The following is a 17,506-nucleotide window of genomic DNA, read 5'->3' on the forward strand; positions in this document are numbered from 1 at the left end:
TATATAATTCAAATTCAAATTATGTACTATAACATTTTTTATGGAAATCAAATACTTGTATCGTGATTTATAGTTACATTTGTCAGATTCCTAATATACTGTACATATTAAGTGAACTTAGATACATGAATGGAATTCACTACAACACAGAAGATTTGTCATTTTATGCAAAATTCAAAATGATATGTTTAGGTCAACTAGGACAAGTATTTTAAACTATTCTACTGCCAGTAGAACATATTGGTTGAATGAAGTACATGCTTTCCTGTAGAAGAAATACAAAAGTAAGCTCCCTGCTGGAGACTTGCCCTCGTAATAAAATAATTCTAGCCAACTTTTTTTCTAATCCACCATTCAATTTTTGCCGTAACATTGAGAATAGCCAAACATATAATTGGAGGCGTGTCATTTCATGCATATGTCAACTCTCGCAGCCTTCGCATGGTTTCTTTGTTGCATGGCGCTCAATGATTGTTTGCCTTTTGAGGACCTGCCTTTATGGACAAATTATATTTCTTCATTAGGTTTTATTGATGCAATCTGTTGGAAGAAGCACATTGGAGAGATCTAGTTTGGTAACAATTCTTTTAAGTTGCTGTGCATGGTGAAATCCATGACCAGCTGGCTTTCAGGAGGCAATATAATAATGCAGTTAGCAAAGTTTGTAGGAGGAGATGAGTTACTTTCTGAGAAACTTTTGTTTGATTGCTGGACTACGGTATAGGAGATGGTGCCGAATTCCATGGAGGTATCCCCGTGACAAGAGATTTGGGGACCCTGCTCAGTGTGTGGCATAATAATAATAATAATAATAATAATAATAATAATAATAATAATATATTAATAATAATAATAATAATAATAAGCTTTATTTAAAAACACGGAAACTTTTCTCAACTAACAGTTGTTCTTCTGCAAGGCTGTGTATACACAAATTTACAATAACTAGAAAATCAAAAGAAACTTTAAAGAAATGAATGACTTAAAATTAACTAATCAAACAATTGTTTAGATTACCAAATATCTTAACAAGACTTACATCTGAAACTAACTTAATTATACTTTTACACAAATTAACTGGAAAACAAAACAAGAATGCAGTAGTTTATGTTACAAACTATCGCAGTGGTGCTATTAGAAAAAATTCTGTTAAGTGTATTAACAATGTCGCAAGGATATGCTTTTTAAATAAAAAGACAATTTCTTAACAGTTTTTACATCATTGTTAATTTCATTCCAAAGTTTTGCACCTCTGTATGACAAACTTCTCTTTTTGTATTCAGTTTTTGGTTTTGGCAGTATTAATTCTGGTTTAGTTCTTATATCATAGTAATTATTTTTAAAGACACCTGTTAGATAAATAAAAGATGCAAGGTTATCCATTGTCTTAAACATAGTCATGGCTTCATTTATATAACCTTTGGTCTAAAATCATCAAATTTAAGGCTTTGCAGAGCTTGATTGCTAGAACACTTTTTGATTGTTTAAAATTATTTTAGCTGCATGGTTTTGAAGGATTTGGAGTGTTTTACTTTGTGTTTGATTTGTACAGTACATCCCTATACAACATGGCAATATTCAAGGTGTGGTGCCATGAGTGATTTGTATAGTTTGCAATCGACATTGGGAAGAATTTGACTTGGTTTTTTTTTTTAGATAGTATAAGCTCTGCAAAGCCTTTGATTTTACGTGCTCTATTTGTGGACACAAAGAAAGGTTCTTATCTAGTACACCAAAGTTTTTACATTGACTGAAAAGTATAATAGGCTCTCCACTGATGTTAATATTTATCTGAACATTTGATAATTTAGCTAATTTTTACCTTGTGCCTATTATATGCTCTATGTTTTTTTTAATATTTAAAATTAGTTTATTTGCTATGAGCCATCGCTTGAGTTACCAAATCATTATTAATTGTATAAGTAAGGTTGTCAATATTTTTATCTGTATAATATATTGCAGTATCATCAGCATACATAGAAGTAGTGTATTTATGGACAGCTGTAGGCAGATCATTACACAGAGAAGGAAAAGCAGGAGTTTCTAGTATAGACCCCTGTGGGATCCTAAATGATCTATGACATTCATCAGAATTTTCTCCATTTACTTTAGTTATATGAACACGGTTTTGAAGGTAGTTATAAAACCACTTTTTTGAAAATTGAAATATTTTAAAGTGTATTGATTAGTTTATGGGTTACAGTATCAAATGCCTTTTTCAAGCCAATCAATACTTTCTTTTTTTCTTTATTAATTTAAAAAGGGAGTCCCACTCAGCATGGCAGATTTTCAGGGGAGTCCTATATAGTAACCTAGTTGCATCTCCAGTTTTTTGTGATGATCAAAAATGCAGTGGATGTTGAGTATCATAAAGCCAGATTGATTTTCATATAGCATACGTTTTTGGTCCAAAAAATTACAAATTTTATTATTGATATTATATCAATGACAATTTTAATATAAAGTCTAGCTGGTATTTCATCAGTTCCAGTGACCTTTACTTGATGAAAGCGAGTTTAATAGTGTATGTACATAACCTACATGTCAACATTGTCAAATATAATTTTGTCATCATTATCATTAGTCATATTATTAGTAGCGTTAGTATAATTAAGAATAAAATGTTTTGGATTTGTTTTGTCAGTGTTAGTAGTTTTAATACTATTTATATTTACATTTTTATTTTTACCTGGTAAATCCAAAATCTTTTTTGGGTCTTTTGTATTTGGCAATTTTCAAAGTTTAGACTTAACTTTGTTTTTTAATTTTCTATATTCCGTCCACATATGGGGCTCATTTCTCTTACTGGCTTTTCGTTTTGAAGCATCTCTTTCTCTCATAATCTGTAAAAGGTCTGAGTTAGCCATGAACTAGATTTGTTTCTCATTCTTTTACATAATATAGGTACGTTCAATATTAGCAATATTAAAAAACTTTTCTTCAAAATACGAACGGCGTCATTGACATTTGTGTACTTTGTAATTTCAGTCCAATTTGCATTTAGTATATCAATTCTAAATTTAGTTTCATTAAAGTTTTTATAGTTTCTACATGTGTACTACAAAGTAGTCTTTGAGACTATTCAGAAAATATATTGCAAAGACATAAAATAAATAGTCTGTAGCAAGCAGAACCACTGAACTATGGTTGTAAACACATCACCTGAAAATATATGGTTGGTATTTACTGTACCACCCAAAATATAATTTATTTCCATTAAAATTGATTTCTTCAACATTTATCAGAGAGGTATCCTGCACTTTTGTTTTTTAAATATAAAAATGTGTTTTTCTGGTGAATGAGATATATTTAACAGAGGTTGCTTTGGTAATACCAAGGTTAAAATTTGGGTCCCCAGCCAAAAGATTTTAATTTTTTTTTAAAGGGGTATACCACTACTAAATTTGAACATGTATACCACCTATGTTGATTTATACCACCTATGTTGATGTGTTTGTGTACAGTGACAGTAATTTAAAAGGCCTAGTTTTTATTGTTTTTTGCTTGGAGGTATAAAGCTTGATTTGGGAAATTCTGTTGTCTGATATCAACACGTACCTGCAGCGTCAAAAATCTGTCTGTTGTAAGGTCAGCGGAGTCATAAAAAAGAGCCCTTTATTAGGTGTTATAGTTTGTAATGACAAAAACAACAGGCCCCCAGGGATATGGATTTAAGTTTTTGAAGGTCAGACCTTAATAAAATAATAGTGTATACAATACATTGATGTTGAAGTACAAGTGTAAGAATAACATAAATTGCTGGTTAAATGTCATGTGTTTAGACTCGTTTATAACAAATTCACCAGCTTTATTAAAGATTAGAATGAGGTATGGACTTGGGTTACTGAAGATCAGATTTTAATGAAATGATATGATATGAAATGAAAAGATGATAAAGTAAAATGTTTGACACAAAATTTCATATATTTATTATTATGTAACAAAAAGCAGTCCACTGATAAGAATTAGATAACTTAATATAAAACATATTCCAAATAAGTGAGACTTGTTATTGTAATTAAATATTTTGATCTTTATTTAGATCAGTTATTCCAGAAGTGTTACAGATATTACCCAATCAAAACAGTCCAGCTAATGGGGTTCTAGATTGAGTGTTCATGACTAAGTAATTAATTAGTTTGATTAAACAAATAAACAAGCTTAAGGGTGCAATGAAATGAATAACTGATTGTGATCAAATTAAAAATTAGGTAAATGATGATGATAGTTCTTTGGAGGATTTTTCAGTCCAAAGATCTATCATTGTTTTACCTAGTTTTTCATTTGATCATGATCAGTTAATATTGTTCCATTATTAGTTTTATTCATTAATTTAAACTTGTTTACAGACAGACCTTTTTTAGGTTCTGTCTGTGCCAAAATAGGGCATAGACTGATTTTGGTCTTTGGTGGGGAAGGGGAGGGCGGTGTTGATGCAAAAATTCAAATAAAAAAGTTGTACTGCCAGCAACAGAACACAATAACATACTTAATAACGTACGGTATGGTATTTTATTGTCTAGGTGTATCTTCCCTGACCTACATGTATTTGGTTCTACAGTGAACATCGAAGTAATAAATGATAGAATGTTACCCCAGGCTTTGATGCTTATAGTCATACCTAGCAACCTCAGCTACTCCCTGTGGGATGAGTATATTCGTCACTGGCAGCAAATGTGTTAACTAATTTATTACTTAGTCACACTCACTTTAAAGACCTATTGACTATTTTATATGGACTGTTTTGATTGGTTGATTTCTGTAAATGCTTCTGAATTTCATTCATATATGGCATAGTTATATATATTAGGAATTGACAAAAAAAATTCTTTAAAATGGCAGTGTCGTGTAATGAAGTTTTATCTTTCTTTTGCCTAGCAGGATCGTGCACCGGCAGCATTTTAGCCAGGCCAGTGTAAACACTGAAAGGGGTCTGTCTATGTATTCCTCCATTTTTTACTTGCCCGTGAATGTTAGGCTTTAAATGTTGTCTTTGATGTTCTGTTAAAAACATGATTGGATATTTCTACCCTTTTTTCAAGCAATAACTTACAGCCAAAGCAGTTTCCTTCAGAATTCAGTTGAGAATGTTCCATTTGTCATGTCTAGCTTAATTTTTTAGTAGAAACTTTCACTAGATAAACTAAATGCTTCTAATTAAAACTTTTGCTGTCATCAATAGTACTGCTACAACCTTGTTTGATTTTATTTGAGATGCAGTGAAATAAAATGTGGTACTGTATTTAGATCCAATGAGTGAAGGTTTTCAAGAATTGACTTTTTTTGCTTGGTTACTTTGGGGTAGTGACGTCATCCGTATGAGGTATTAAATCAAAACGTACCAAATAGCGAAGCTGTACTGTAACTTTCTGTAAATTGTGGTCAGACTCCATTTACATTCCTAGGGTAACCCAAGAAAGTTTTACAATATATAAAACTTATTTCCATTGGGGCCCTTAAGATTTTAAGCTGTGATTTTAAACTTGAAATCATATCCTTGTGCAATGCTAGACCAGCGAAGGCCTAGGGGTTAGTTCTGCCAATGAGGTTTTTGTACAATCCACAATCCTACTTTGAACCATAGAAATAATGCAGACTGTATTCTTATGACAAATATAGAAACATTTGTTAGTGATTTGGTAAAGAAATTTCTCATCAAAAAATACAGAAACAGCAATTATAGTTTTGTTTACAACAGACTCATTCAGCAAAAAAATTTGTTGCCGAGCTTTTTGCAGTTTAATAACTCACAGTCAAAACAATAACAAAGCAGAGTACCTCATACAGATCACGTGACTGATCAGACGAAAAAGGTGGGTTGTCTGACAGCCCCTTTATTGAAATCATCAGGGAGAATACTGGCGACAAGCTGTGAATTAATTGTAGTTAATGGGATGGATACAGTACTCTATGTTGCTTGGCATGCTTTAAATCATGTAAGTTACAATTTAGTGGATGGGTGTCATCAATTAATAATTGCTGCCAACATTTTGAGCAAATCCAATGGTACATTGTATATATATGAAAACTTCTTGTACTGTAGTTGAGTATTTGTATGATGGTATACAAATGTTGACCTTATTCTGGCTTACTGTATGTTTATCAGTCATTACGAGACTTGAAAATCATTTTAGGGCTCTAGGTTTAGCATACACCTAGGTAATTGTGCTCAGAAAAGTTTTAGATACAACCTTTATTATTATTATTATTATTATTAAGACATTAATTCCTTGGGTAACCCAAGAAAGTTTTACAATATATAAAACTTATTTCCATTGGGGCCCTTAAGATTTTAAGCTGTGATTTTAAACTTGAAATCATATCCTTGTGCAATGCTAGACCAGCGAAGGCCTAGGGATTAGTTCTGCCAAGGAGGTTTTTGTACAATCCACAATCCTACTTTGAACCACAAAAAAAAATGCAGACTATATTCTTATGACAAATATAGAAACATTTGTTAGTGATTTGGTAAAGAAATTTCTCATCAAAAAATACAGAAACAGCAATTATAGTTTTGTTTACAACAGACTCATTCAGCAAAAAAATTTGTTGCTGAGCTTTTTGCAGTTTAATAACTCACAGTCAAAACAATAACAAAGCAGAGTACCTCATACAGATCACGTGACTGATCAGACGAAAAAGGTGGGTTGTCTGACAGCCCCTTTATTGAAATCATCAGGGAGAATACTGGCGACAAGCTGTGAATTAATTGTAGTTAATGGGATGGATACAGTACTCTATGTTGCTTGGCATGCTTTAAATCATGTAAGTTACAATTTAGTGGATAGGTGTCATCAATTAATAATTGCTGCCAACATTTTGAGCAAATCCAATGGTACATTGTATATATGTGAAAACTTCTTGTACTGTAGTTGAGTATTTGTATGATGGTATACAAATGTTGACCTTATTCTGGCTTACTGTATGTTTATCAGTCATTACGAGACTTGAAAATCATTTCAGGGCTCTAGGTTTAGCATACACCTAGGTAATTGTGCTCAGAAAAGTTTTAGATGCAACCTTTATTATTATTATTATTATTATTATTATTATTATTAAATTTCTCCATTATTATTATACCAAAAATTAAACTAATTAAGGCTTGCCATTGTTAAACTGAGTAATATTCATAAGAATGCGACAGTATTGCATACAGTACTTTTACAGAGAAGCTGTAATACATTTACTCATAACTTTGGCAAGTAGTAAGTTGATTCACTGTATTTCTTGGTCACTGATTCTAGTTTAAGGAAAGCAAGCCTCAATTATTCTTGGTAATATTTTACAGGATAATTTCTAGAATGCAAGTTTTTCATACAAGTATTTTCATCTTCATAAACGACAGTTACTCATCAATTGGTTAGATTTAGCTTGCTTATATTATTACCAAACTTAAATCTCTCTTTTTCATTCCTTCGGTGAATGTTGACGTAATGCAACATCTACTTACGGCCACAGCACTAATTTAATGTTGAGCTGTCAAAATGTACCATTTGTCATTGTTTGACAACAATTAAGTTTGTCTACATATCTACTTAGTGTTTGCTGACACGCTTTTGCCACACCTGTACTGTTTCAATCAAATGCCTGTGACTGACAAAGACTGTGTCTATTATTAGTACCACCAATATACAGTACAGTAGGCAGTGTTACTATTGATGGAGCCTATAGAAGTCAGTGGCATACAATATAAAAGTCTTAAAATGGGTGTGCTGATGGGGGGTGCGAAGGGGAAGGGGGCTTGACGGTCAGGGGCAGTAACTCGCAAAATAAATTGCAAGTGATTTTTTTTTTTTGGGGGGGGGGGGTGACTGTGGGGGTGTATCCCGTACGCACCCCTAGATATGCCACTGATAGTAGTAGAGCCAGCAAAACAAGTCTCTGCCAAGGGGACTGGTTGGATCCAGAGAGCTTTAGACCCCTAAAAAAAATCAGCAGTTCGGATTCCTGGAATACTAATTTTAATATTTGTGATTTGATATAATTCTTAAAATCATTTGTCAATATTTAAGCAACTGTTTACCATTTGATTTCATTTGATGGTGATTCTTATTTTTATTTCACTGAATTTATTTAGGTAGCCTATCTAGTTTTGAAAGAAGCTAATCATCCATGGACCTCGTAAAGCAATAATACGTACAGTACTATTCAATTTTAAAAATATAAAAATTTCAGTATTAGCCTTTAGTTGTTGGATCCTGTGCAGAAAGTTCTATCTTAACATTGTATTCTTTTTAAACAAAGTACAGTCATCCTTAAATATACAGTTTGTGTTTGAGAATAACTTGCTTGTCATATTTTCATACCTTTTTCACCCACCATGACTCTCAGTATTTCAACCACTTTCATCAGTTCTCTGCACACTGAAGAAAGAAGTAACTTTTATCAATCAGACCCATTTAGTGTCTAATTTTTAATTTATTTTTTAGTCAATATTAAATGTGCAGGGTTCCTCACAAGACATAGACTTATCATTGCAAAGCCTCCAAAATAGCAATCTTTTATTTCCTTTCCTAACACTTGGCTTAAAATATACTGACATACATTAAAAAGAAAAATGTAAAATTTACACTGTTATGACTACAGTATCAAATCACATAAATTTATGAAATGCTAGTATCACTAAACCAAAGTAAAAACCAAAGGCACTGTGCATATTTAGATGTTAAAAAGGTGTGTTTTGAGTTTGGTGTTAAAAATAGCAAATGAGAGTGATACAGCAATATGTTTAGAGAGGGAGTTCCAAATGGTGCCAGCTGAAAATAAAAGTGATCTGTGGATCTGACGTTCTTCTAGGAACAATTAAATTGAATGAAAAACCCAAGTTTTTAATCTTTGTTGGCACATCATCACAAATTCAATTTAAAACACCTACATAACGAACATGCACAAAATTTATAATTTCAAAAATGCTACTGTATATTACAGTATGTACCTGATTATGCTAATCAGTTTTTAAATTCTCCTTTAAACTATAAGTGGTTTCAAACCGTTTGACCCCAGTCTGGAGGGTGAATTTCTGTTTCCGTATTTTAATCCCAAACTCACCAGCTGCTTTTAATTAGCCTCCCCAATGGAGCAAAGCTCCAGGGAGGCTAATGCTTTTGCCTATGTTCTTCTTCATGTTGTCGTCGTCATTGTCACTGTTAATCATTTGTTTGTTAGTTTGGTTTCAAACTTGGCAAAATGCAAGATGGTAATAAGAAGAAGTTTTTGGTACATGTGTAACTATGCTAATTGCTCATTTGCATAATTAATATTTTACTAATTAGGTAATTTATGCTAGTTACCATGATATTTAATGTTTGGTAAAGTTTGATTGGTTTGAAACTTGGCAGAATGCAAGATGGTAATATGAACACAGAGCCTATCATTTTTGGCACATGTGTGAATTTTCATTTGCATAATCAATATTTCACTATAGCCAGTTAATTTAGACTAGTATTATCATGATATCTAAAATTTGGTAAGTTTGTTGGTTTCAAACTTGGCAGAATGCAAGATGGTAATAAAAAGACTGAGCCTTGTTTTTGTTACGTGTGTGAATATGCTAATTTCTCATTTGCATAATTAGTATTTCACTAATCAAGAAATAATCCCCCATCCCCAAGAATTAAAAAAAAGTTGTCGCTGTTGTAGTAATAATCCACCTTAATTGCTTTCAAATTGATGGGTTATTTCTAGCAAAATGCTTGTGTTTACAGGGCCTTGCATATGCTGTAAAACTCAGAATAGTTTTCTTTTCATCTGTTTAAAATTTTTCTCCTCAAATTTGATGAATCTACCTCAATTTGAAGAGTCATGGCATTTTTTTATGAGGCCTACAACGCCAGATATATGGTATCATTTTATCTACAGCAGTACTGGTTAGGCTGCATCAGGGGTTTAGCCAGAAAAACGAAATAGGTCATCCAAAATGGAAGCCAATGGGTGTGGCACTAAGCCGATGGGCAGGGGCCACGCCACACTATCCAGTTACAAATATGAAATAATAGAAACTTATTGCACATCATAACAATACACATCAAATGATATATTATTGAACAGCTAACAGATTGGAAATGGAAAGTGGAAAAATATGATTACTGAGATTATCACATCTAGAGACTTTACCACAATACATAGCATATCATTTCCAAGACTAAATAATTTACTGAGGTGTACAGTAGCATCCAGTCTTCAATAATTATGTCTACATTTAGTAGTACATTCTACCATCAGTCTTATGGTAAGTATTCTGTTCTATATAATGGTCATAGCTTATCTATTTTCGCGCCGCACCTTTAGACTGTAACGATCAAGAAGAAATAGTCATTAAGAAACTGTAGGTAGCGGTAGCTTTTACTACGAAGAAATGGGAATTCCGAACTAAACAATGCGCATGCGCAGTTACTAAATAACGTGTAGCCAAGTAATAGAGCCAAGGTATTCCAAATTTAATGTCGAAAAATATGGTGCATTACGCTGAAGAGGGTTGGGTTAGGCTAGCTATTATCGAGATATCGTACGGTACCCATGTTTTATCGACCCATATAAAATAGCCACACACTGGCGGCAGTAGTAAAGAGGCCTAGCCAAGGTAGTTGGGGAGGGGAATGAATAAAAATAAATAAAATAATATTAAAAATAATAACAATAATGGTAAAAATGCTGTTTGGCTCCGTGGTTTTCATTCTGGTTGTTGAACTTGTAGTCAGCAGGAGTACAAACAAATACAAACAGTAAACACTAACAGACCCCATGGATGGCAAAACTAACAAGGGAAAACAACGTAATCTAGATTAAGAGATGAGATCGAATATTTATTGGGGAAGGAATGGTGCAACACAGTAAGAGAAAAGATTGATTTGGCATTGACATCCTGGCTGCTGGTGTTTTCTCTACAATTTTTATTGATCTATAGGAAAATACAGTTACAGATTTATTTATTGAAACAACTTAAATACAATAACAAAATTTACACATAGAATAAATTTGGAAGTAGCTGTATACACAAATTGAATAACCTACAGAAGTTGCGGCATTTTTTATAGGAAATATTTCTTGTTAATTATGTACCTCATACTAAATAGTTTATCTAAAAATAATGCAAACAAATTTCAGAGGATTATTACTATGGCTAAGAAAGTAATAGGCACAGATGTACCGTCTAGCTGTGACATCTGTGATAAGGCTATAGAGAAAAAAACTAAAATGTATAAATAATGAGTCCCATCCTCTGTTTAATCATTAATTTCAGTAAATCAGGTAGAATTATTTCATCAATTAGGAAGACATAAGCGTCTTAATCATTCCTTCCGTGTGCAATCAGGCAATACAATAAGTGATTAAAAAGATAACTTGAGAATAACGGGTAATGGTGAAATCTATTGGAAATAGATTTCACCATTCCCCGAATCTAGAGCAGTCAATATTTGTATATTATACTTGACATCGATTCATCCTTGATTTAAATTTGTTTGTCAGATATTTGATTTCTATGCCCACCTATGAATAAATTGTGAACAAACTTGAGTTCAGATACTTGCACAGAAAATTATTGATAAAATCTATCATACAAAACATTTGTGTTACATTACATAGGATATTACTGTAGATTACAATTTTTTTTCTAAATTTATTGATTGTGCATATTTTATTTTACTTGATTTCTGTAATCACATAATAATAAATCTCTTTTCTATACTTATACACATGCCACAAAATACTAGAAGAAAAAGAAAGTTTTTCATTCCCTGGTAATAATTATGGCATGAAGTTGCAAACAAAGGTTGTTATGCACCCACAGGCATTATATTCTACAGCTTTCAGCTCAAAGCAAGATGGAGATCAGCCAGATTTTATACAGCAGAAATAATTATGAACTTTTACCATACTGACGCATGAAGCCCGCCCTCGGGTATAAGACACCTCCTGATTTTGGAGTCATTTTCATTCAAAATGAGGCACTCGGGTATAATCCCACCCACTAATTTGAAGATTTGCATGCAGTAATAAATTATTCTGTAACAAACTACATCGTCTTCCAGTACTTTAAAAAAGTTGAGTTCACAGCTCGAGATACATCGTAAATAAGCTGCATTGACGTCAAGTAACAGCTATTCTCAGATCTTTGCCACGCGAACCTACAGCGTACGTCTGGTCTTTGCCGATGGTGCGCTGATACATGTCTTCTCATGCAATGATAACGCACAATTGCAATGCACATTTCGATGTGGTAGTGGAGTTGTAAGCTGAGTGTAGAATGTCAGTCAAAAGATTTATGAAAACGATAATATTTTTATTTGTTCATAGAAAAATGTTTTTAAAAAAAAAATAAAATTGAAGCTTTGTGCGTACAAACTGACTGACTGAGTGAGGAATTTGATCATTGGAAAAACCTTCTGTACTTTACAAACGTTGTCTTGATGACGGCTGTTTGCTCACTTGTTTGTGGTCTCTTTTCTCCCTATTCAGACCACAAGGATAATCGTGGAAATGAATCAACCTTGCCTGGAAAGCTTGTATTTATAAAGTCATGTCTTGACAATGGCTTTTAACATGCAAAAGGACGATTAAGACAGTCATACGATAGAATATCAATATGTTTTAAATGACACTTCGTTGTATCATAAAACCTTTCAATTTCTGCAAATTATGTGGTGTTTTTGACAATATTATACATTTTTGGTTCCTTGGATATAAGTCCATCCCACGAAATTGATGCAATTTTGTGTTTAAGTAATAGTGTATCAGTATGATATACTTCCACAACATAAACTGATGGGCATTAATTTTAGTTTTATGCTTGTGAAGAAATAAAAGAGAAACAGATGTTCACGCAAATTCAAAGGTTGTACATCACATCTTCTAGAATTCTTTCATCAGCAGCTTTTTGTGTGTGTACAATTATACTGTCTAGTCAAGTTTCCGATGAGACTTTCATTTATATATTTTTTTGCTAATTACTGTAACTTTATAATTATTTTGTCCACTACTGTCACAAAATCGCCTGATACTAAAGATAAAGTATCTTTTATCTCACAGATAATAAACTAAAATAATTTATCAATTGATTTACTACTGGCCTAATGTTTACTTTATTGTCAAAATTTCTGTCTAAATTGACTATTTTAAAGTAATATTAAAAAATTATATTATGATTGACTTACCATTAGAAAGATAGGCCTACCATGTCAGCCATTTTTACGTTTAATACAGAATCTACTGTAAAGAATGTGTGTGAGAATTGCAGAATGCAATGCATTCATGCATCTTATCTTGTGTAATTGTCCCTGTGGCCATTTCTTTTTGTTGCAATATTTATTTTAAGATCTGATTTATATCAAATTTATATCAAGATATTATTACGGTATTTATGGTGGTATCAATAAATAATTTTCTCTTTATTTGGAATTTTACTTTCTTTCCCCCTTAAACTTATTGGATTTTTTTCTTTTTTCTATTATATTTCAGTGTCTTTAATGTGTCCTTTAATTCTCTGGATTAATTTATTACTTAATTTATTTTTTGGTTCCTTTAATTTCATGGCCGGTGGAATCGCAGGGGCCCGCCGGGCCTGCCCCCCCCCCACTTTTTGGCAGAAAATATATAATGTCTGGAGATTTTTGTATCGGAAAGAAATGCAAGAAAAAAAAAAGGGAAGAAAGAGGAGAGGGAGGGGAAAGAGAGTGTTTATCCAGTCGCTGACCGAGTTACATTTTTTCTCGCAATTCACATTGGTGGATCTGGTGTCCAGTGGTCCTGATCCCTTTCTCCCCCCTCTCCCCTTCCTTGAGGAAAAAAAAGAATTCTAGACCTATCTTTTCAGGACCTAAGCTAAAGTTTTTTTTGTTACAAAAAGAAAATATTTATCATTGTCATCATTGTCCTTAAATCAGGTATTTTATATATATTTTCAGATTTTTCATTTTTCTGTTTTAAGTTAAAGTTGTTAATGTTAAAGATCTACTTTATAGAGTTTATTCTTATTGCCTTTAATAGGTCCCAATTTATCAGCTCTGGCTGGATGGACCACCATCACAAAAACGTGGCAAAGGCAAGACAAACCAGTCACTCGTTGCAAAAATCGATTTCTGGTTATTAATATTAGGTTAAACAGTAGAATGAGAGCTATAAAATGGTAAAAGAATCATATAAATCTGACATTTCCTTATCAAGTTGCAAGCGTTGAACATGCAGGTGTTTAAAGACCACTATTTGAGAAATCAGCCTTTATCAGTTTATGATTCCATGCATTTCTCTGGCAGAAACCATAATACCTAATCGTAAAGAAAATTTATTTTACATTGAAATAGGGAAAATAATGGCATAGTAGGATGTATAGATATATAAATTTTATAGTATAATGCAATAAAATAGATTTCAAAAATGTTGTCACTAGTGCTCGTATCTGTCACTGTTTTGTGAGAAGTTTAATATATAGAAAATAAAAATAAATGCTTTTGAATTCAAATGCTAACTGCCTACTAGCTTTCATGATGGCTACAGTAAGGAGATATAAAAGGACTATTTTAACGTAAAGGGTGTTTTTCCTGGCCACCATGATACTCACACCATCCTAAACACAAACTCAATTCCACAATTTTAACATTTTATACTGGAGAGAAATTGCACCGCTGGGAGGCTATGCTTTTAATGCGTAGCATAAAAGGAGTAATTCTATTGACAAGTTTTATACACCAATCATAGCTGTTTAGTCCGAAATCATCTGAGAAATGAGTGGTACAGACTCTTACATAACATTAGAGTATAAAAAGCTGCAGGTGCAGCTGTAGCAAAATATTAACCTTCAAAACTACAATAGGCACTGAATTTATTATTTAGTTCATAAATCTATTAAAATTATTTATTGCCGACATCTACTTATTTTATAGATAAATATAATGTGTTAACAAATCTATTACACTGAGTTTGTTTACACTATGTTTATTAGTAATATAATTTTAGGAATAATGTTTTGCCCTACCTGACGTGTTTATGTACCGAATACTCCGTACATTCCCAAATACTTGCGAAAAACACACGGTACACTGTGCTTGAACGTCTCATACGAAAGACGGTGTGCTTTTGTAACTTGCATTTCAGCCCTCTAAGCTAAGGCACAAGAAAAGCAGTGATAAGAATTGGAACCGGGAACTAGGGATCTCCATGGTTCAGCGCACACATAGTGGCTACCACCAGTTTAGCCGACTGAGCTAAGCTGCTCTCTAAAAACTTCCCACGTCCAGTTATTCCTCCAAAACTAGCTTGCATCGTTTATACATGCCACATTTACTTAGTGCCCACAGTGCAAAGTTGCAGTTCATGTTCATGTTTTCAGACTAGGATTGCAAATTCAACTGCCAGGTCCAGGATTTCATTGTTCTATTTTAATTTTTTTATCTTTCAAAATAATTTGACTTTTAAAAATTTTTAATTGTTTCAAATGTTTTTCTCATTTGTGTATGCTGTTTATTTTTGTCTGGGATCATCCCATTAAAAAGTGAGCCAGCGCTATCCTTGTTCTCTATTGAATCTGGTATGGTTAATATTTGTCGATTTTAACTTTATGCAACATTCTCTATAATGTGTACAAAATGAAATTTCTTAAAAAGAGTGAAAAAGTGTTGGGGACTGGTTACATTTATTTGTGTCAAGAGAATTCCAAAGCAATTTTGGGCCACATAATGAAAAAGCCCGCTCGCCAGTACGCACATGTTTGACATGTGAAACTTAAAGCATGTTGCTGTACGATGAGCGAGTTGGCCGGGAAGTAATGCGGTAATTGACAATTGCTGGGAAATATAAGATGGTGCAAGGGCATTGATAGATTTAAAAGTAATCGTGAAGTTCAGCCTTTGATTGACTCACACTTGATCGGTTAATCCTCTTGCAGCTTCTCAGAAGCAGTACTAGGATGAGTAGCGTAAAGTGGCAGGGAGCCAATGAGATCTTTAAAAATAGGTGTATATTGAATGTGAGAAAATCGGTTTGCCAGAGATGGCCAGAACGTGACAATACGAGCAGCAGAGTTTTGAAGTTCTAAGCTGAAGACTTTTTAAGTCATTTGTGGGTAGACTGAAAAGAATAGATTACAGAAATCTATCTTTAGATATAACAAGATAATCTGAGATTACAAACTTTCGCCCTCTTGCGCCATATCTGTGTAGGCCTACTAGAAAAATAATAGCATTTATATACAATTGTAGCCTTTTTCCCAATATAATGAAAAATCCTTTAAAAATTCAAAAAATTCACATTCTAATTCCAATTAGCAATAAATATGTGCAGATTCATGCATAATTGTCATTTAAGAGAATACTATTTTTTTTCATAATGATGACTGGCAAGCCCATCAATCGGATGAGTTGGCATGTCAGCTGGCCCGTCTGCTAGAATTTGACAAACTCCTCTGGCCCACGGCCAGTCTGCTCAAGTCGGCTCAGCCCAGCCAAACCAGTCCTAGCATCATCTCAATCTCAATCTGGTTATTTACAGTATATAGCACCTTTTTGACAGATAGGAAGCACATTCTAAAATCCAGTCGGCGCCAAATTAGAGGATGTAACATTGTCAATGTATGAAAATTTGAAGTAAATCGGTCTATATGCGGCTGGAAGGACATACACAGACATGTGCTATTGCAATACCCCTCTTCTTCAGATAGTTGAGGGTAATAAAAGCATAGACCAAAGAAGTAGCAGAAGAGGATAAATAGGGCCTAATAGATTGAACTCTGTGATAATGAAAATATCTAGATTGTCACACACACAGTTTCAACTTTGTAGTTGTATTTTGTATCACAAAATGGCCCATTATCGAGGTAATTTTTAATTATTATACCACAGAATATACCAGAGAAATGTACTGTATTATGTCAGAGCATAATCAACATTGTAACTATTTACTCCGAAAGTTCTTACGTTTTTAAACGGATGCGAAGTAGAACAGTGTGTAGCCAAGACATCGCTACAGGTACTAACATATTTTTGCTTTGTTTTTTTTTTTTATCAATCGTAAAACATGTGTTTATGACAAGAACTGAACTGTTTATTTTTGTGGAAATTTAAAGACAATGTGGCTTTTAGTATAGTGACTGGTTTGTACATTTATATTCGCCATGGTAAATTAACTTGGGAATAGGGTATGTAGTGCACTTCTGTAATTCAGGTTCAAAAGGGTTAAAGAAGAGACATACACAAACATAATGTTGTCTGGAAAAGACAAATGGTACATTTTAACAGCTTAACTTTAAAGTATAGCCATGTGGTTTTAAGTAGGCCGTACATTCTGTGAGTAAACAATCATTGAAGAAATGGAAACAAAATTTTTCTATTAATACTATTACAGTATTTATTAATAGTATATAGTAAATTTAAATGTATCTTCAAATGTTCTGTGTTATCAATTATAAATTACTATACTATAATATATATATATACATACATACTGTATCTACATACATATATATATATACATACATATATATATATATACATATATACATACATACATATATACATAT

The 17,506-nt window shown here is 32.8% G+C and overlaps 1 protein-coding gene across 5 annotated transcripts in view; it reads left to right on the plus strand.

Moving 5' to 3' along the window:
* LOC117106247 (dual specificity protein phosphatase 1B-like) overlaps window positions 1-14,269 on the plus strand; it is a 28,524-nt gene extending 14,255 nt beyond the window's left edge. The window contains exon 5 of one of the 5 annotated variants that reach the window (XM_033247603.1): window positions 13,984-14,257. In XM_033247603.1, the coding sequence (XP_033103494.1) occupies window positions 13,984-14,126 (143 nt within the window). In that variant the 3' untranslated portion in view covers window positions 14,127-14,257. Of the gene's footprint in view, window positions 1-524; window positions 3,241-12,456; window positions 12,555-13,983 lie in introns of those variants that run through there. The other 4 variants (XM_033247606.1, XM_033247607.1, XM_033247604.1 and 1 more) reach the window with 4 other exon arrangements.
* The last annotated feature ends 3,237 nt before the right edge of the window (window positions 14,270-17,506 follow it).

The sequence above is a fragment of the Anneissia japonica genome, unplaced genomic scaffold, assembly GCF_011630105.1.
Source record: "Anneissia japonica isolate Jap-2015-1 unplaced genomic scaffold, ASM1163010v1 scaffold1356_len1145284_cov175, whole genome shotgun sequence".
NCBI lineage: Eukaryota > Metazoa > Echinodermata > Crinoidea > Comatulida > Comatulidae > Anneissia > Anneissia japonica.